This window comes from Carassius carassius, chromosome 45, assembly GCF_963082965.1.
Source record: "Carassius carassius chromosome 45, fCarCar2.1, whole genome shotgun sequence".
Taxonomy (NCBI): domain Eukaryota; kingdom Metazoa; phylum Chordata; class Actinopteri; order Cypriniformes; family Cyprinidae; genus Carassius; species Carassius carassius.
This window is the reverse complement of record NC_081799.1, coordinates 3,553,666-3,575,900: the sequence shown is the minus strand read 5'-3', so window position 1 is coordinate 3,575,900 and position 22,235 is coordinate 3,553,666. Positions and strand designations below refer to the sequence as shown.

Here is a 22,235-nt window from a genome sequence, read left to right as displayed (position 1 = left end):
TTCAACACCATCAACATCAATTCCATGTGACAGTATTAAATCTAGAGTATGATTTCGACAATGAGTAGGTCCTGAAACGTGTTGTCTAACCCCAATAGAGTTCAGAATGTCTATAAATGCTGATCCCAATGCATCTTTCTCATTATCAACATGGATATTAAAATCACCAACTATTAAAACTTTATCTGCAGCTAGAACTAACTCGGATGTAAAATCACCAAACTCTTTAATAAAGTCTGTATGGTGCCCTGGTGGCCTGTATACAGTAGCCAGCACAAACATAACAGGGGATTTATCATTAACATTTGTGTCGCCGGCCAACATGTTGTTGGTGTTTTTCAATGTATGCTTCAGAAACGGCTCACGATGAGGTGTTCTCCATAGAGACCTCCTAGAGGATGCAGTGTCTCATTTCCTATTCAGGGAACCATGGTTACATAAGTAGCCTGAGATGTTTTCCAGCATCTTCTGCATATTTGAACCCTTTCCAACAATTACTGTATGATTTTGAGATCCATCTTTTCTCAGTTTTCAGGACAAATCAGGAATCATTTGAACTCATTTGTCTGTCGCTGTTGGACAGTGTTTTTTCTGCTTCCTGCTGGCCTTGCTGCTGCTGTATTTGATCGTCGCTCCATGTAGCAGAATATTTATCTTACTGTCACTCTCTGTTGTTTAAAGTGATAAAATATAACTTAATTCCCACCATATTTCTGATATTATCGATCAATCTTATCAGATTAATTTTGATCATTCACTTTTATTTTAAATCTGTGAGTGTAGTGCACCTGCACTGTGTTAGCACTCATTAGCTTGTCATTAGCGTTTTCAATTCGTACCTATCGCTGTTTTCTTTTCTCCTCTACTCTCTCTTGCTACTCTCTCGCTCCAGTTTTTCACAAGTTCATCAAACAACAATGGTAAGAATATTTCATCAAGCATGGTGAGTAATGGCTTCTCCTGCTATTGTTATTTGCACCTCTTGCCACATGTACAGTTTATCTATCTCTGTCGCAGATGAGGGGTTCACATGTGATAAATGCAGGGAAATAGTTAGGCTGACAGAGAAGATTTCAGAATTAGAGACACGCATCCAAACTTAAATTTAGGACAGTAAGAATGTTAGGACTTTAGATACGGCTTTGGATGCGTCTAGCTCAGGGATTCCTGTACATTGTTCGGTTCCGGCAACAGAGCCCCTGCAGCAGGGAAACTGGGTGAGGGTGAGGCAGCGTAGTCATGGGTCAAAACACCGCTCTTCTGTTCCGATCAAAACATTAAACAGGTTCTCCCCACTCAGTGATGCACCCACTGAAAAACCTAATGAAAGTGCTCTAGTTATTGGCGATTCTATTAAACGGAACGTGAATATAGAGACACCAGCCACCATAGTCAAATGTTTACCAGGAGCCAGAGACATCTTGGCAAATTTAAAAGTGCTTGCTAATGCTAAACGTTAATACAGTGAGATTGTTATTCATGCCAGCGCTAATGATGTTCGACTTCGCCAGTCGGAGATCACAAAAAATAACATTAAAGACGTGTGTGAACTTGCAAGCATGATGTCAGACACTGTAATATGCTCTGGTCCCCTCCCTGCTTACCGTGGACGAGATGCATAGCAGATTGTCATAACTCGATGGCTGGATGTCTAAGTGGTGCCCACAGAATAACATAGGTTTCATAGAAAATTGGACAAGCTTTTGGGGCAGAGCTGACCTGTTGAAAAGAGATGGTCTTCATCCCTCCTGGGGTGGTGCTGCTCTTCTCTCTAGAAATATGGCAAATAGTCTTAGTGTTTATACTTGACTAACTGGGGCCTAGGTCAGGAAGCAGACAGACTGGCTAAACCGACCTTCTGCTAGATGCCTCACGTCACAAAGGTCAGTTATTTCTCAGCACATAGAGAGTCTTTCACCTAGATATCACACTATAGAGATTGTGTCTGTTCCCCAAACTAGAAAATACAAAAAATGTTCAAAACCAATTCAAGAGTAACAATTTAATTGTGGTTAAACAAATAAAAAACAGATAAGTTTGACTTGATTGCAAATGAATTCACAGACACTATTTAAACTGAATTCAATGATGAACTGCCATTTTGCATTATTGACACAGTTTTCCTAATGAATGTTGTTCAGTTGCTTTGACGCAATGTATTTTGTTTAAAGCACTATATAAATAAACGTGACTTGACTTGACTCAAATGCAACTATTACGGAAGGTTCAAATGCTCACTGATGCTCTAGAAGGAAAAGCAGAAACAAGGGGTAATTTTTATAAATTCAATGATTATTTTCATTTGTGGACTATATGTAATTATTTTATTCAGGTCAGTACTGAATAAACAATATAATTTTTTTAAATAATTTTTTGAATGATAATTTTGGTTAAATAATTTACATTTGACAGATATGCTAACTTTTGACTTCAACTGTATAAAAAAAAGTAGAGCTGTAGTACGGTCCAGAGTCCGGACTTGAGACATTTTTCTATCGTCTCGGACTTGTCTCGGACTCGTTGCGTTTGCTCTCGGACTTGTCTCGGACTTGGCCATTGGACTCACCAAATGTTCTTGTTGGTTTCGACGGAGTCCAGCAAAAAAAAAAAAAACCTTGCTCCTTCAAAACAAAACCACATTTGCATGATATCGCGACTGAAAACGTGTGTAAAACGCTGGGTACGCAGTAGCTCTGCTGATAAATTCATTAAAAAAGGGCTATCCTTGTACAGCCATGATCATCTGTTTCTCCATCTTGGCTTAGCTTTCAATTTTGTTACGGGAAAGGATGTGATGACCAGAGGTGCACTTGCTGCCTCTGAAAGGTTTAGATGTTTCTAATTTAATTTTCTACCTGTTAGATTGTGTTTTATTTATGTCTACACCTAGATAGCCTTAAACTTACCATTTACAATAATGAAATACTAATTAATGTTGTACAGTATAGGGGTTGCAAGACTACTGATTTCTAGTTGATCTTTTATTTAAAAATTACTTGAGTTATTCGACTACTCATGGTTCATGCTATTGTAAATTAAAACACATTAAATAGCTGTTGTTTTTTATCAATAAACTCTTATTAATGTATAGCCTTATGCAACAATTACATATGTACATTTTTAAAAACATTATAATTATGACATTACATATTTACATTTTCATGTAACAGCCAGTATTTGCATCTGTAACAATCACAACATTTTTCGTATCTGCATTCGGATACAACGTCATACAGTTACTTGATAAGACCATTATGACTTTTTATCTTTTTTTTTCCGTAGTTATCACCTAACAAGTATGTTGTGTTAAACTAAAATAATTATTAATTTCTAAAATAATATTTATCATGCAAGCAGAGCGATGACATGACAAACGTTAGGTGATAATTTGAACATGACTGAATCCATTCAGTGTGCTCATTTTCATTCAGTTGATTATTAATCTACTCTAGATAAACCAAACCTGTTCTCTACATATTTTATATTTTGCTGTATTAATGTAACGCTTGTCCAGTAGAGCCAAACGTATCCCTTCTAGCCTTAACTGAGCGCATTTGTCCTATCCCGGGCTTTGCGAGTGTGTGCACTGTGCCATGGCATCAGTCATTTAAATTTTTGACCACAGACATAATATCAGCAACAGCAGCATTATAAAGTAAATAAAATGTAAATTAAGTACATAAAAATAATTTGACCCTACAGCTCCAAACTCGGTTCTAGAGGGCCAGTGTCCTTTAGAGTTTAGCTCCAACCCTAATTAAACACACTTGAACCAGCTAATCAAGCTCTTACTAGACACACTAGTAACTTCCAGATGTGTTAAGGCCAGTTGGAGCTAAACTTTTTCAGGGCATTGGCCCTCCAGGATCTAGTTTGGAGACCCCTGTCCAACAGAGTTGTTACTTTGCACATTAATTTTGATCATTACAAATAATAATGTACAATTATTTTCTTACAATAGGAGATATGCTGTCTCTCACATAACATACATTATCAGCAGTTAAGTATGTGGTCTTGAAGAGGATCCTTTTTTTCTCTCATTTGGTCTTGACTTGGACTCAAAACTTTTGGACTTGGACTTGACTTGGACTCGGACCTCTTTGGACTTGGTCTTGACTCTGTCTCGACTAGTCCTGGACTTGGACTTGACTTGGAATGACAAAGCTGGTCTTGACTACAGCTCTAAAAAAAAGACAATATTGCAAGATCAGAAAAAACAACACATTAGTTAAAACAGTTTTACCTTGAAAACTAATTTTAAAAACTCAGCCTACATATTAAAAATAATGATTAAGACCTGTACATTCACATCTATTCAAGGTGCAAAGATATTGTAATTACTTTTATTTGATATTCATACCACATGAAATTTTCTGAAAGTGGAGACCAAAATGAATACAAAGCATTTATTTAATGTGTAATGTGTAAACTAGATTTAAAAAAAAAAAGAATTTATCTTTATTGTTAAACCAATACATATTTTATGTCATTTTTGCATAATCATTCCTATTATCCTGCCTTTTTACAAATTCAACATTAAAAGTGCTTGTGGTGTAATTTAAGGAAGTATTTTTATAACATCCTTCATCATTTTACATTATTTAAATAATTTGCACAATGGCAGGAAAATGAACAGACTGGACCTGGATGGAAAAGAGGAGCTAAAGTTAAAAATAGCTGTTTATTAAAAATTTGTAACTATGTATTGAAGTGTATATATCTTATTGATTTCTGTGATTTTATCTACACAAATCAACTGCTAGGCTTGTATAGGATTCCACACCCCTCTCCTCAAAGAGGTGCTTCACTGCTGGCAGGATTGGCTCTAAATTAAACTTTGCTGTCTCTGGGGAAGTTGTGGCCTAGTGGTTAGAACGTATGACTCCTAACCCTAAGGTTGTGGGTTTGAGTCTCAGGCTGGCAATACCACGACTGAGGTGCCCTTGAGCAAGGCACTGAACCCCCAACTGCTCCCCGGGCGCTGCAGCATAAATGGCTGCACCCTGCTCCGAGAAGGGTCTGGCTGCAGACTTGCACTTGCATTCTCAGACTTGCACGTCTGCTAGTGACATCACTTGCGGTCTTTATTTTGTTTAATTTGTATTTCTTTTTTGTTTGAATTTCCCAACATTTTATATCAGTAGCCAAGTTGCGAAGACAAGAAAAAAGAAACTAAATTACAATGTCACTTGCAATCGCTACTTGCACTCTCCCCCACCTGTAAAAGACAAGACTGGCAAATCCGTGGCCACAGAGCAGCAGAATATAAATGCATTGCACAAAGTCTTTCGTTAAGCGTTTTCCTCCTGTAGAAAAAACAAACTTAATATGGCATAATGTATTAGGAAACATTAAGTTCGATTAAAAGACCAAATTCAATATATAGTTATTATTTAATGTACTACAAGGCAAGGAAATGGCTATGAACACAATGCACACTTTGTCCTCCCATACAACAAACGCTTAATGTGGCCTAATAACAGACTAAGATGACAAAGAGAATTCAGTAGGCCTAGCCTATATGTCTTGTTGACTCAACGTATATACTGTTACGTTCGGGAACCCAGGGAAACACAGGAGATGAGAGATCCAAACGCAGTGTGGGTTTTAATGGGTAATCCAAATCAGAATCCAACAAGCAGGGGTCAAAACCAGAAATCAATCCAAAACAAACAAACAAACAACAGGAATAGGAACTAGAACTCGGAAGGCGAGGAAACTGGGTGACGGAAAGAAAAGACTCCATGGAAACAGACCGGTAAATATAGGCAGGGTAATGACTATCAAGTGAAAAAATGGGCTTCACTTGTCTCAATTGAGTTCCAAAGGGGTCGCTGTGTCCATTTCTTTTACTGTCTATTATTTTACAGCTGGGCTGGCGGTCCTCCTGTTTGTAGACCTCGGTCTAGAATCGGCCATCCCACCGGAAGAGACAGGTGTGGCTGGGGAATCCCACGGAGATCGATGTTGAAGGAAGAACACGAATTCCAAGAAATCAAAAACCTCCATCTGATCCATCTCCCTTCTTGGCACCTGGTCATCCAGACCGGTGTTGAAAATGTCCTTTAGGGCCGCATCATTATATCCCATACCATCCGCCAGAGTCCAGAACACTTGAGCCATACAACCCACCTCATTGCCCTCTTGGTGGAGGGTGGTTAATTTTATGTATTTTGCCCTTCGCTCCACCATACTGGCTGGGGAACGGGTATGAAGTCCCACACCGCTGGATCTCAACATGATGGAGTCCTTCTGTTACTTTCGGGAACCCAGGGAAACACAGGAGACGAGAGATCCAAATGCAGTGTGGGTTTTAATGGGTAATCTAAATCAGAATCCAACAAGCAGGGGTCAAAACCAGAAATCAATGCAAAACAAAAACAACCAACCAACAGGCATAGGAACAGGAGCAGGAGCAGGAACAGGAATAGGAACTAGAACTTGGAAGGCGAGGAAACTGGGTGACGGAAAGAAAGGACTCCATGAAAACAAACAGAAACAGACCGGTAAATATAGGCAGGGTAATGACTATCAAGTAAAGACACCTGAGTGCAATTAACAGGAGTGCAATTACGGTGATGAAGGGACAAGGCTTTGTGGCAATTGTAGTGCCTGCGGTGAGGTGCCTATGGGGAAGTGAGACCACTAGTGGAGACTCAGGGAAACAGAGACCAGACAGCGTGACATATACAGACCAGCAAATATGAACGTGCATTTTGAAACGCATTAAGTGATTATAAAAGGATCAATGCCGTAGAGGCAAGCAGACGAGTACAGAACGCAGTGCGTTAAATTGTACATTAAACGTTTTCCTCTTATAGAAAATCCTTATAAATAAAACACATAATGTAGCTTAATGGACAAAGACAGTGATATAAACGAGTTTGACAGTTTATTGTATATGGAAAAATGCTTAACGCGAAACTTTGCATGTTGCGTTTATTCTGGGCTCACCTGCTTGCCTGTACATATTAGTTATGTATTTTAATAATGTAGAGAAGCATATTGAGTTTGGCCTTTATCATCTTAGTCCATTATGCCACATTTTGCGGTATGTGAGGAAAATACTATATACATATTCATTAAAATAATGAACTGTATATTTAATTTGATATTTTAATAGCATCTTAATACATTAAGCCATGTTAAGTGTTTATGTTTTTCTACAGGAGGAAAACGCTTAGCGAGAGACTTTGCGCAAGCGTTCATATTTTGATGTTCTGGCCACAGATTTGCTGGTCTTTTCTTTTTCTTGCAGGACCCTGTACGACAGTACTAAATTAGTTTTAATCGTTTAATCACCACCACAGCATCTTGTCTCCATTGGCAACACGCACGATTTGTGTTGATTGCAAGTGACGTCACAGGTAGCGGAGAGTGCAAGTAGCAATTGCTACTTGGCTACTGTTATAAAATGGTGGGAAATTCAAACAAAAAGTAATAAAAATTAAACAAAATTAAAAATAAAGACTGCAAGTGATGTCACTAGCGGAAACACAAGTGTCTGAGAGTGCAAGTCTGAGAGTGCAAGTGCCAGTCTGCAGCCAGACCCTCTTGACTGCTCCGGGTGTGTGTTGTTCACTACTGTGTGTGTGCACTTTGGATGGGTTAAATGCAGAGCACGAATTCTGAGTATAGGTCACCATACTTGGCTGTATGTCACATCACTTTAAAAGCAGGGGGAATAAAATGGAAACTGCAGCTTTAGAATCATTAGAACAAAAAAATGAGAAAAAGAGCTGCCCTTTTCACAAAACAAATAAACAGGCAGTGTTGGGGTAGTTACTCAAAAAATGTAATTAGTTACTAGTTACTAGTTACTTCTGTAAATTGTAATGAGATTACTTTACTAGTTACTGCATTTGAAAAGTAACTTCACTACTTATAACTTTACTTTTTATTTTTCTCAACTGCTTTTTAATGGTTACATTTAATTGTATTCATCAAAAAGCATGTCTGATTCATTTAATTCATAACACATACATTTTCACAGCAATTTATTAAAAGTTTAACAAAAATTAAACGTTCAGGGCCCTGTGAAATGTTTTATTTTTTCTTCACCATATGTTTTATTTTATTTATTTATATTTATTTTATTTATTTATTTTAGCATATGTAATTATTTAAATGCATAAAAACAACTTCATTTATTATTTTTTCTTAAAATAGCCTTATGAAATGTTTTTTCCCCTCAGAAATTCTGTTGTGTATTTACATTTTTCTGGTTATCAAATGAGGGCATAAAACAAAACAAATTTAGATTTTATTTGAAAGATAAATTGCATTTCTTTTTTCTTCTTCTGAGAAATATACTTTCAATCTGAGTATGAACAATAAACAGAAACTATGCAGCATATAGTAAAAACAATTGCACAAATTGTCTTCAACAATACAGTGCAATAACAGTGCAAATGATTCACAAACTACACACAAAATGAGTGAGAAATATTCAGAGTGCAACAGAAAAAAAATAGTGCAACTATCTTTATGAACTGTATAATTATATAATGATTTACTTAGTATACATAATATATGGAAAACTACACATCACCCTATTATTTCAATTAGAGAACCTCCCATTGTATATACAAGTTATCAGAGAGAGTTAAAACAGAGCAAAAACAAACAATGTAAAACACAAAACCCGCACTCTCCCTCTCCTCTCATCCCCTAGGGCGTTCAGCAAACGGTAGTATAAAATATGGTAGGCAGTTTGTATAGCTAAAACTAAACAGGAAAAACAGTGACTGGACACACGTCCTGAATAGCAAACAAATGCGTCTTCACCACAATCTCACGGTGTTACTGTGACAGAAGATACAAAAATCAATATACCAAGCTTTTACGATCATTCACCACATTTCATAATCTAACTTGGTACCTGCAACAGTTTGCCCAGAACAACCGTTTTGTCCACTGGCCAATCTCCAGCCTCAAGCAATGACAACAGCACTGATTTGAACCATCGATCCTGGTGCTTTCATTCCCCACGCTGTACCGACACACTATGCTGGAATGCTAGCTTAGCTTAACGCTCTGTGACTACGTCACACTAAATAGCTGGATGAGCAATGACACGCTCTGAGTTGGTATCTACTGGGTCCTAATGTCCTACCTCTTAGATATACATATTATAAATGATCGATTCGTTGGCTGTAATCTGTGTCAGAATCGATTTTACTGGGACATCGCCTAACGACCCAAGACATAAATCCCAGTGCTTTATCAGATATGTGTTCCATCCTTGTTTTTGTTTTGTTTTATGTCAAAGTACTCTGTCGAGTGTTTTTTGTGCTTTTTCTGAGAGTTTTCTCATGCAAATGTGTTATTGTGTGTTTGTATTCATGCACTCACGACAGACTTTACTTTCACTTTGTTTTCGTTCATTTTCCAAAGCAATAGACTATGTTAAGTAGTAGTTCAAAAGACTACTTATTGGTTTCATATAGGAGAGTTATACCAATCGCACGGGGGTGGGACTAAGCGTCAACAATCATTTCTGTTTGGCTCAGAGGAACGAAAGCATTGGTTTCTTCTGACGAATCAATGTTGTCAAAATGCGATGACTTAATCACATACACTACGGCGCCTCTGAATATCCATAATGAGTCTTTGAGGGTTAAGCGCTAAGATCAATCGTTACCGGGAAACCCCAGCCAGAACTTTACACACAGGCAAACACGGTATGTGTAACGCAGGAAAGCGCGTTCCTATAGTCTAGTAAAGTAGTGTAGTTACCAATAATATTAGTGTAATGCGTTACTTTACTTCGTTACCCCAAAAAGTAATATAGTTACTGTAATCCGTTACTTTGTAACTCGTTACCCCCCAACACTGTAAACAGGCATATGAAAGAGTACACAGTGTTTATTCACAAATAATATTTCCGACATTGTAGCAAGCAATACAAAGCTGAATATGTAGATGAGATTAGCTAACTTTAACCCAGCTGCCAAACTCTCATGTAGAAGATCAGCAATACCTTTTATTGTTATACATTGGAAATGCTGCAGGTTTTACATGCCAGATGATTTATTGAAGAAACATTTGCGTTGCTAAAACCATTGCTTGTACACAGAAAAAAGACCAAAATCATCATTAATCGGAGAGTGCAACTTGTCATTATGGCAGTAAAAACAACTCGGCTGAAGTAGTACCTTACTACACTTATGTACTAATATGCACCATTTACATTTTCAATCTATAGAATGTTTTGATTTCCGTCTTTTCTCAGAGACCTGCCTTGATGTCACAATGGACACTTCATGTAATTTACTTCTACTCTTGATGTTTTTGCACTTTGCAGTAGGTAAGCCATGTCATTTCCTCTATTACCTCCCAGACAGTTAACGCTTATGTCGTTGTTGTTTTGTTGTGATACTCAGTTCAGTGTTGTGTCACACAGGTTTCACTAATAGTTGTGTGAAGATCCATCCAGACTCCAGCAGTAACATTGTTCTTGAGGTGGGAAAAAACTTCACCGCGACATGTCACCTGCGTGAAGGGTCCACTTACACCTCAGATGATATTAAATGGCTTTCGGAGAACGGCAGCATTCCAAAGCAGTTTTACCACAGAATAAATGAAACGGCTGTTAGTGTTACTGTTAACATCGACAGTGACATGAACGGTTGGTTGCGGTGCACAGCCACCAAGGATTCCCTGTCATACGTAATTCCATGTGTCTATGGAATCTCACTCCATACGGGATGTAAGTGTTTTTGTGCCAAAATCACACAAGTTGCTTTAGAATGAAAAGACTTGGATTATTCAGAACTCCAACTGTGTTTTAGTAGGGATTGCTATCTCCAGGCTGAACATTTGCTGCTCTAAACCACAAAATATTGCAGAATATCCAGTCTACTTTATTCCAAGTGTTCAGAAACATTTTTAAAACAATTATGAATTCTCAAGTTAAAATTCAAATTAAGTACTTTTCTTTAATAATGTTAACCATCATTGCTTTTCTGATGTCAAATCTGGCACACCAACATTTTTGAAGTATTTAATAACTTACATTTACATTTAATCATTTAGCAGATGCTTTTATCCAAAGCGACTTACAAATGAGAACAATAGAAGCAATCAGGTCAACAAGAGAACAACAACAGTATACAAGTGCCATGACAAGTCTCAGTTAGTCTAGTATAGAACACATAGCCACGTTTTTTTTTTAATAAATGAAAAGACAAGAAAAGGAAAAATGCTAACTTAAAATTAATATTTAAGTATAGAACATTTGGTTAATAATAATGACTTTCAGTTTTCGATGAGCAGACCTGTTAGGGTTGCTGGGAGAAAAAGGGACCCAAGAGCAGATTCGCAGTTTGCCAAATTTATTGAACAAAAACAGGCAATTGTCCAAAACAAAGACAATAGTCCAAAACAAAGGCTGACAATCAGCAACCAGGTAAGGAATCCAAAACTGAACTGTGTACGGGAACTGGGTACACCAAAAAGACAAAAAAAACAAGATTAAATAAACAGGGCATGACAACTAGAGCAAGATAGTTTTAAGGGCAGTAGTGAAACGGATGGTAGCCAAGACACACTGACAGAGAAGCACAGAGAGAGAGAAGCATAAGTATAGAAGAAAATCAATGTGAAATTGAGAGACAGGTGTGTGTGAGCTGGAACACTAATTAGAATAAGGTGCAGCTGTGAAGGCAGAGTGAGTGGAATTAACCACTTAAGACATAACACAACAGAAGGCCTGATGATCAAACCAGTGTCCTGACAGGACCCCCCGCCCCAGGAATGCCACCAGGCTTTCCAGGGTGAGGGGCAGATCGATGGTAATCCTCAATAAGAGAGCGGTCCAGAATGTCCCGAGTCGGGACCCAACATCTCTCCTCTGGACCGTACCCCTCCCAATCAACCAGGTTCTGGTATCCCCTGCCCCGCCGCATGGAATCAAGAATCCTCCTAACGGTAAAAGCGGGAGCACCCTCAACCATCAGGGGGGCAGGGGTAGGGGTTTAGGGGAAGATGATGAAGAGAGAGAACGAATAAAAGGCTTGACACAAGACACGTGAAACACTGGATGCACTCGACGAAGAGGATGCGGAAGCCGAAGCTGAAGCGCCACCGGACTGAGCACCTTAACAATGGGGAATGGCCCAATGAACTGCGGTGCCAACTTCTTGGAGGACACCTTAAGAGGCAGGTTCTTGGTGGAGAGCCATACCTTTTGCCCACAGATGTATCTGGGTGCCTCAGCCCGACGACGATCCGCAAAATCTCTTGGTGCGTTCCCTAGTTCTCAGAAGCGCTTCCCTGGCCCTCCTCCAGGTTCCCCGGCATCGACTGATAAATGCCTGAACTGAGGGAACCGCAGCTTCGGAACTCTGTGAAGGAAACAGAGGGGGTTGATATCCGAGATAGCAAAAGAAAGGAGATAATCCAGTAGACGACACCGGCAATGTATTGTGTGCATACTCAACCCACGTAAGCTGCTGGCACCAGGATGAGGGATTATGTGAAGCCAGACAACGAAGGGTCCTCCCAAGGTCCTGGTTCGCACGCTCGGTCTGGCCATTGGTCTGTGGGTGGAATCCTGACGACAGGCTAGTGGTAGCACCAATCTGTCGACAGAACTCCCTCCAGAAGTGGGAGACGAACTGGGGTCCCCGGTAAGAAACCACGTCCTCCGGAAGACCATGGATCCGAAAGACGTGGTCCACGACCGCCCGAGCAGTCTCCCTGGCAGAAGGAAGTTTAGGGAGAGGGATAAAGTGAACCGCAAGTCCAGCGCAATATGAGACCAGAGGCGAGATGGGACAGGAAGAGGTTGGAGCAAACCAACGGGTACAGAACTAGAGGACTTGTTTTGGGCACAGACTGAGCAGGCGACCACAAAATCACGTCACAATGCCCTTCTTCAAAGCCCAAGAAAAATCTATAAAATTCCCCTCAGCTCCTGAATCGATGAGAGCAGAGAGTTGATGAACTGCACCTTCATAAGTGACTGAGACTGGAATCATAGAGCGCGAACCAGTAGACGGGGTGGTGGAAGTAGCGCTCGCCAGTACCCCCTTGCTTACTAGCGAGCGTTGGCTTTTGCCGGACAGGAAGAAGCAAAATGTCCATGCCGGCCGCAGTAGAGGCATAATCCTTTTGAAAGACGTTTCTGTTTCTCCTCTGCAGATAACCGGTACCTGCCCAACTTCATAGGTTCCGGAGCAGATGAGGGAACAGGAGTATCGGACCCCGAAAAGGCAGACACAGGGTTTACAAAAGGCAAGAATGTAGAAGCCCGAGCTCTCCGACGAAGATCCCGTCGATTATCCAAACGGATAGCCAGGTCAACAAGTTCATCTAGATGTTCAGAAAGATCGTGAGCATACATCTAATCCCTTATCTCATCTTCCAGGCCTTCCGTGAACCTGGCTGCCAGTGCTGCATCATTCCACTTACTAGACACAGCAAGAGTGCGAAACTCGATAGCGAAGTCCGCCACCAAACGCCTCCCCTGATGAAGTGCTGCCAACAGCCGCGATGCCTCTTTACCGAGTGCTGAGCGGTCAAATATCTTGACAAACTCTGCTTTAAAGCTGGCGAACTCCATACAACATGCTGCCTTAGCAGCCCATACAGCAGTGGCCCATTCCAGAGCCCGACCGGTAAGAAGGGAGAGGACAAACGCCACCTTGGCTGAATCTGAGGCATAAGTGAGGGGTTGCAGAGAGAAAATTACCTCACATTGGATAATAAATGATCGACATTCTGTAGGCTCACCGGAGTAATTGGGAGGATTGTTAATGCGTGGTTCAGGGGTGACTGAAGAACATCCAGTGGCTGTTGACAGTAGGTTACGTTCAGTCTCCATCCGGCGAACGGTTTCAGTTAGCTCAGAGACTTGACTGGCTAATGTGTCCATGGCATGATGAGCCGCCGCCAGCTTCCCCTGATGCTGTCCGAGCAGCACACCCTGCGCTTCCAAAGCTGAGCGAAACTGCGATTGATCTGCTGGATCCATCCTGGTCAGTGTGTACTGTTAGGGTTGCTGGGAGAAAAAGGGACCCAAGAGCAGATTCGCAGTTTGCCAAATTTATTGAACAAAAACAGGCAATAGTCCAAAACAAAGACAATAGTCCAAAACAAAGGCAATAGTCCAAAACAAACGCTGACAATCAGCAACCAGGTAAGGAATCCAAAACTGAACTGTGTACGGGAACTGGGTACACCAAAAAGACAAAAAAACAAGATTAAATAAACAAACAGGGCATGACAACTAGGCACAACTAGAAAAAGATAGTTTTAAGGGCAATAGTGAAACGGATGGTAGCCAAGACACACTGACAGAGAAGCACAGAAAGAGAGAAGCATAAGTATAGAAGAAAATCAATGTGAAATTGAGAGACAGGTGTGTGTGAGCTGGAACACTAATTAGAATAAGGTGCAGCTGTGAAGGCAGAGTGAGTGGAATTAACCGCTTAAGACATAACACAACAGAAGGCCTGATGATCAAACCAGTGTCCTGACAGACCCTTTAAGAATCTTCCATGCAGTTGTTTATAAACCTGTAGGAGGGAATTCAGTCTGATAGGAATCTAAAATCTTTTCTCATTATTTGAAACCTTTTGCATTATTTACTAAACACTCAAGAAAATGACTTCATTCATCCATTGTTTTTCTGTTTATGCTCTCCAGATCCTCCATTGAAACCAAAGAATCTGTCATGCATTGCTGTGCAAGAGGACAAGGATATTTCCCCTAACTTAAACTGTAGTTGGGATCCAGGATCGCGAAACCCGCTGATCGATACAACTTACACCGTTTATGCCAACGTGTATGTGTTAAAGTAACAGAAGACCTGATAACACTGCAAATGCTTTTACACATTTTTTATTTTTTTTGTCTTTTTCCAAATGACTCAAAGTGAAAGACTACAGTATCAATTTACTTCTTCTTTTTCTATTTTAGACTTGGGACCACTCAAAAACATAAAGCTGACTGTAATCAGCATCTTGCCAGATCCTGCGTCGTCAACCTGGAAACCTTTCCAATTCATATGATTTTAAAAGTCTGGGCTGAAGTGAAGAATGCTCTGGGGTCAGAGGAGTCAGAACTTCTAAATGATTCATCTTATTTTGGTATGATTTCAGGTTGTGAATTAGAAAAGCATGCAGTTTACACTCTGTTTGAATGCATCCGTTCAACTGGCTTTTTGTGTGTGTGTTTTTTTGTAGCAAAACCAAATCCTCCACTGAATGTCCAAGTCCTCGCTGAAGTTAACATCCCTACATCTCTCATGGTTACCTGGAAACATCCCATTGACAGGACCATTATGAAACTCTCTTATGCCATCAGATACCGCAAAGCAGCATCTGATGTTTGGATCGAGGTACAGGAAAACAAAAAACAATTCAGATTTAAAAATAGTCAGGACAAAAACTACATTTTTTTTTACTGTGAATTAGTGTTATCAAAAGTTATGACTTCGGCACCAATTGGCAATTAAATTTTTAACAACTTTTTCCATTTTAATTTCCCACTAGCATCTGAAAAAAATACTTTCAGAAAAATAGTTCAGGTCTCTAAGAAGATGTGGGTTTTGTTTTTTAGACTGTATGTTAAATATTCCATATGCAGTGTGTTAATAATGATATTTTTAAATATTTCAAATGTTGAAGAGTGAACCCTTTTACTGTTTAATAGAATACATTTCTTAGATGTGTAAGAAATCAGACCTACCCTTCTGATAAATAAAGGGTCTGATATCTCATTTAAGTCTACCCCAAAAAGAAAGAAAGTGACGTGACATCTGTTGCACAAAGGAGATGCACCAGGATAAATCTTACTGAGTCAATCTGGGCTCAGGTATATTGTTGAACTGATTCTTAAACACAGTTGATTTGGCCATTGTTTGTTAACAAGCCGATTTGATTGTGTTTGGCTACAATGAAATAAGTATTTTTGACTACAATACTGTGGATATTTTTATTTATTGTTAGTAAAAACATAATTTTATTCCTATCAGACATTTTATTTGCCAACTGAAACAGTAGGGTTTTTTACACTGTGAGTGTACACACCAGGAACTTTAATTATAAAGATAATGATATTAGCATCCACATAAGCGAACAATATCATCTGTAAAGCCACACTTCTCTGCTGCTTCAAACTCCCCAGCTCGTTGTAGCAGGATTGATTCTGATTGGGTTTCAATGTGTTTTTATCGTTCATCAGCTAGGAAGAAAAAATGTTGTGAAAGTGATTCTAAGGATTCTCACGATAACGTGAAGTTTGTGGTGTTAGGATGTTACAGCTAGATGCTTAACAATTGACAACCAATCAAGTGCCTCATATTCACTTGCTTTAGAAAACGTGGTAAGAAGTAAAGAGCCTATGCTAGAGCCGTTATGTAAACAGGTAGTATATATGCAAATAAGAGGTTAGGAATGTACAAACAACAGCTTATAAAGACCCAGAATTAATTAGTGAACAGTGTAAACCAAGATAAGCTTGAATTTTTTTTACCTAGGGCTAAATATTTCAGGTGTGGATAGCACAAGTATGGCTCAAGGATTGGTAGCAGGTTCTTATCTCAGACAGTGCAGTACAAGCTTGAATTATTTTCATCTTGCATTTAACCTCTAAAAAAAGTTTCCTTTATGAATTTGTGTATGTTTTAGGTGCCGGAGAGCTTCACCAGAGGGTACATAGAGTCGTTCAGACTGCAGTCTCTGGAGCCGTACACTGAATATGGGGTGCAGATGCGATGCATTGAAGAAAGTAAAAGAAGTTACTGGAGTGACTGGAGCCTCAATGTTAAAAATAGCACTGCAGAAGCCAGTAAGACCTGTATTCCTCATTTCCTCTGAAACGTTGATGAAGCCAGGATTCTAAAATTGGGTTATAAAATAAATACTGTGTTGGGGACACTACACTGAAACTATAGCTAACCTTTTAAAGAACTAGTTAGCTACTCTAACACTTATACTAGTAACAAAATTAGTGTATCTTTACAACGTAATGTGTTCTTTTAAGGAGTTAAAGCTTTTAAGGACAACAGAGAACATGCAGAAAAAAGCAGAGATTGAATCGTCTCGGTTATGTATAGTAATGTATAGGGTGTTCCCTGAAGGAGGGAACAAAGATGTTACGTCAATGACTGACAAATTCGATTGTGATCTTGCTCGAGAGAAGAATAGCCTTCTGTCTTTAGCGACAGAAACTTAAGCTCTACCGACCGCAGAGGCTCGAAGGGCTCCTGCTTCAAGCCCATCAGGACCAAGGGGAGATCCCAAGAGGGTACCAGGTGAGGGTTAGGAGGATTCAGCATCCTTTCCCCCCTACGGAACCTGATGACCAGGTCGTGCTTCCCAACCGACTTACCGTCTACTGCATCATGATGTGTGGCAATAGCGGCAACATACACTTGGAGGGTGGAGGGAGACAGCCTTCACTCCAACCCATCCTGCAAAAAGGAGAGCACAACCGTGATCTGGAATCTATGGCGGGCTTTCTGATGGGAAAAACACCAATTGACGAACAGGTTCCACTTCAGCGTGTAGGCGTACCTTGTAGAGGGTGCTCTAGCTGAAGTGATGGTGTTTACAAGTGTGGTCTAAAAGTGTTGAAGCGCCCAAGAGGAATTGCAGCGTGACCACAGAGTGGAAGTGCCGTGACACCAACACTCGACCATCAAAAGGCTGTCTTGACGATACTCTACTCAGGAAGCTGAAAGGCTTGGCTCTGATTGAATGTGGGAGTCCACGCGCTCTCCTTTTATACCCTTATATACCCAAATATCGCACGCCAACATTCATTGGCTTGTTTTGTTAACACTCAAAGGAGATTTGTCTCTCTAGCAAGATTCCAATTCGTCAGTCACTGACGTAATGTTGAATGTGACTGATTGAAAGGGAACCAAACATTTAGTTATACTACGCTCTCAAATTAATTGGAATTTATTTATGAGAAAAATTATTTTGGACTAACCAATTGAATAAATATGGCATTATTTTTTTAGTCAAAAGTTATGAGCGTGTAAGACATGCTCACGAGCAAATTATGTTATTTCACACGCGCAAAAATTAACCTTCAGCTGGCATGATAAAATTACTCGCGCACAAATTCAACAACCGAGAGGTGTACAGGTACAGTAGCTGCAAGCGAGCGCCTGGCATACTCTCATAGGTTAACTCTGCTTGTACAGTAGAATCCTGCTCGCGGAGTGCTGTTTGCTCGTGCAGTGGATTTCTGCTCGCTCAGCTGATTTCTGCTCCCTCGAGTCTGCATGACTTTTGACAATTTGGGGGCGGAAACCAAGGAGGGCACTGACCCTCTTATGATTGGTCACTTTCACACAGGGACATCCTTGTACCTTGATTGACAGCTCTCATTACAGGAAGCACGGAGTTGGGTTAAGTTACCACCGAAGAAGAGTGGGAATGAATTAGAATGAGTTTTCTAATATACATAAAATGTCTCTGCACGTATAAAATGCTGCGCAGATCATAGTTAAATCAATTACCATCGATGTATATATTTGCGAAGGATGAAGCCTACGTTTTGTTAAGTAAGTTAACATTAACGTTACATATTTTTGAGCAACAAGTAACGTAACTAGCTAGCCTATTCGTTCTGTACCTAACGCCTTAGCCAACACTTGTGATGCTGATCGCCCGACAAATATATACATCGATGGTAATTGATTTAACTATGATCTGCACAGCATTTTATACGTGCAGAGACATTTTATGTATATTAGAAAACTCATTCTGATTCATTCCCACTCTCGGTGGTAACTTAACCCAACTCCGTGCTTCCTGTAATGAGAGCTGTCAATCAAGGTACAAGGATGTCCCTGTGTGAAAGTGACCAATCATAAGAGGGTCAGTGCCCTCCTTGGTTTCCGCCCCCAAATTGTCAAAAGTCATGTAGACTCGAGGGAGCAGAAATCAGCTGAGCGAGCAGAAATCCACTGCGCGAGCAAAACAGCACTCCACGAGCAGGATTCTACTGTACAAGCAGAGTTAACCTATGAGAGTATGCCAGGCGCTCGCTTGCAGCTACTGTACCTGTACACCTCTCGGTTGTTGAATTTGTGCGCGAGTAATTTTATCATGCCAGCTGAAGGTTCATTTTTGCGCGTGTGAAATAACATAATGTGCTCGTGAGCATATCTTACACGCTCATAACTTTTGACTAAAAAATAATGCCATAAATAAATCAGACTTTCCAACACAGTATATAGGAGAGAGAGTTTGATTATTCTCTTGAATTGCTTGACTGTAAAGTGTGTGCAAACAATATAACATTAAAAACAGTGATGTACAAAAGCTGTCAGGCTACTGAAATACATACTGTAGTTAATTAGTAGCATTACTGTTTAATTACTTCCCAGCATTGCGAATAGCAGCATTAATACTAATCAGGCAATTTTTACACAATTTTTAATTCTTATTTTCTCAGAGCCAGCAAGCGCACCAGATCTTTGGAGAATCATTCAGCCCACTTCTGATAATAGAATTGTCACATTAATATGGAAGGTAAATTCCTTTTTTCACCTCATAGGTGCTAAAATAACAAAAATAGTATTTGTACAGGGTGTGAATCTGTGTAGTGTAATTAAGTTGGCTTGAAAAAGCCAACTTATTGAAATGCTATTTAAACTTATTATTATTCTTTTTCTGAGACTAAAATTTCTGACTGCTACTCCTCTTAGAGCTTTGACTCTAAAGACTCCAAACTCAGCCCAGCTCTTCAGACTAATCTTACTCTAATTGCTATATCTTTTCTGATCGGACTTATGGTTTTCATAAAAATGAAGATTAAAAATCATAAAATCCCATAGACTTTATTGATGCAAAGTTCAGATGAGCCAAGCTTTAAAGCCCATTAGACTCAATCAAGCTTCGCTTATTTCTAATCAATTTAAACTCATTCAAACTCATCTATCTAATAGTAATTCCTAATGCTACCTCTACGTATGTTGTATTGTAAGAAGAGAAGAGTGTACAACAGATAGAAGGAGAGAAGAAAAAGGATGCTTAGTGAAAAACATGTAAAGTTACTGTTTGGAATAATGTGAGAGGTTTGGAAGATAATCATCGTGTTTATTACTTATACAAAATCTAACAAAATTGGCAACGAGTATACTACGTTTTGCATATCGTTATGCACCGTCATTGTTCCTGGCTTGCCCGGGAGAGCCTACCATGCCATCTATCTATCTATCTATCTATCTATCTATCTATCTATCTATCTATCTCAAGTCACCTTTATTTATATAGTACTTTAAACAAAATAAAACAGTGTGTCAATAATGCAAAATGACAGTTAAAAGCAGTTCATCATTGAATTCAGTTTAAATAGTGTCTGTGCATTCATTTTTTCAATCAAGTCAACGATATCACTGTAAATTAAGTGACCCCAACTAAGCAAGCCAGAGGCGACAGCGGCAAGGAACCGAAACTCCATCGGTGACAGAATGGAGAAAAAAACCTTGGGAGAAACCAGGCTCAGTTGGGGGGCCAGTTCTCCTCTGACCAGACGAAACCAGTAGTTCAATTCCAGGCTGCAGCAAAGTCAGATTGTGCAGAAGAATCATCTGTTTCCTGTGGTCTTGTCCTGGTGGTCCTCTGAGACAAGGTCTTTACAGGGCATCTGTATCTGGGGCTCTAGTTGTCCTGGTCTCCGCTGTCTTTCAGGGATGTAGAGGTCCTTTCTAGGTGCTGATCCAGCATCTGGTCTGGATACGTACTGGATCCGGGTGACTGCAGTGACCCGCTGATCTGGATACAGACTGGATTTGGTGGCTACGGTGACCCCGGAATAAGAGAGAAACAGACAAATATTAGCATAGATGGCATTCTTCTAATGACATAGCAAGTACATCGGGTGTTATGGGAAGTGTTCCCGGTTCCGGTTTACCTAATTAATGCAGCCTAAAAATCCTTTAACGGATTTGGAAATTAGAAGCATATTAGTGTGCTATGTGTAAGCAAGGTTAAAGAGATGGGTCTTAAATCTAGAAATAAACTGCAAGAGTGTGTCTGCCTCCCGAACAATGTTAGGTAGGTTATTCCAGAGTTTAGGTGTCAAATAGAAAAAGGATCTGCTGCCCGCAGTTGATTTTGAGATCTTAGGTCTTATCAAATTGCCTGAGTTTTGAGAACGCAGCGGACATGGAGGATTATAATGTAACAAGAGCTCATTCAAATACTGAGGTGCTAAACCATTCAGGACTTTATAAGTAATAAGATATATTTTAAAATCTATACGATGTTTGATAGGGAGCCAGTGCAGTGTTGACAGGACCGGGCTAATATGGTCATACTTCCTGGTTCTAGTAAGAACTCTTTCTGCTGCATTTTGGACTAGGTGTAGTTTGTTTACTAAGCGTGCAGAACAACCACCCAATAAAGCATTACAATAATCTAACCTTGAGGTCATAAATGCATGGATTAACATTTCTGCATTTGACATTGAGAGCATAGGCCGTAATTTAGATATATTTTTGAGATGGAAAAATGCAGTTTTACAAATGCTAGAAACATGGCTTTCTAAGGAAAGATTGCTATCAAATAGCACACCTAGGTTCCTAACTGATGACGAAGAATTGACAGAGCAGCCATCAAGTCTTAGACAGTGTTCTAGGTTATTACAAGCAGAGTTTTTAGGTCCTATAATTAACACCTTAGTTTTTTCAGAATTTAGCAGTAAGAAATTACTCGTCATCCAGTTTTTTTATATCGACTGTGCATTCCATTATTTTTTCAAATTGGTGTGTTTCACCGGGCTGTGAAGAAATATAGAGCTGAGTATCATCAGCATAACAGTGAAAGCTAACACCATGTTTCATGATGATATCTCCCAAGTAGTGTCACGGTACCAAAATTTCAGTATTCGGTACCGATACCAGTGAAAATCCACGGTTCTTGGTACCAATTTCGGTACCAAAGCAAAACACAAAAATATGCTAATTAAAAAAAAAAACTTTTTAGCACTAAAAATAAAACCAATGCCATTCTTGATACTTATTTACAATTGTGTTTAAAGTTTTTCTACAAGTTATGTAATTATGAAAAACAATAAACAAGTTTCACCCAAATTTAATTTGTCTTTTAATTTATGAAATTTAAACACATTTTATTTTTGGTAAATAAAGGGGATTTGCTATTAAAATTAAAACATGGAATAAATATTGTGATTTATTTCTTTAAAAAATAAAGTTTTATAAATTTTTTCAACAGTAGTAGCAGTATCACATACATTTTACTAAA

At 39.4% G+C, this 22,235-nt stretch overlaps 1 protein-coding gene across 6 annotated transcripts in view; it reads left to right on the top strand.

Moving 5' to 3' along the window:
- LOC132127402 (ankyrin repeat domain-containing protein 55-like) overlaps positions 1–22,235 on the top strand; it is a 105,368-nt gene that overhangs the window by 62,929 nt on the left and 20,204 nt on the right. For 3 of the 6 annotated variants that reach the window (XM_059539254.1, XM_059539253.1, XM_059539255.1), the window contains exons 2-8: positions 10,235–10,309; positions 10,406–10,711; positions 14,653–14,791; positions 14,926–15,095; positions 15,192–15,346; positions 16,638–16,797; positions 19,423–19,499. The exons of the other annotated variants lie outside the window; for them this stretch is intronic. In XM_059539254.1, the coding sequence (XP_059395237.1) occupies positions 10,255–10,309; positions 10,406–10,711; positions 14,653–14,791; positions 14,926–15,095; positions 15,192–15,346; positions 16,638–16,797; positions 19,423–19,499 (1,062 nt within the window). In that variant the 5' untranslated portion in view covers positions 10,235–10,254. The remainder of the gene's footprint in view (positions 1–10,234; positions 10,310–10,405; positions 10,712–14,652; positions 14,792–14,925; positions 15,096–15,191; positions 15,347–16,637; positions 16,798–19,422; positions 19,500–22,235) is intronic. 6 annotated transcript variants of the gene reach the window in all.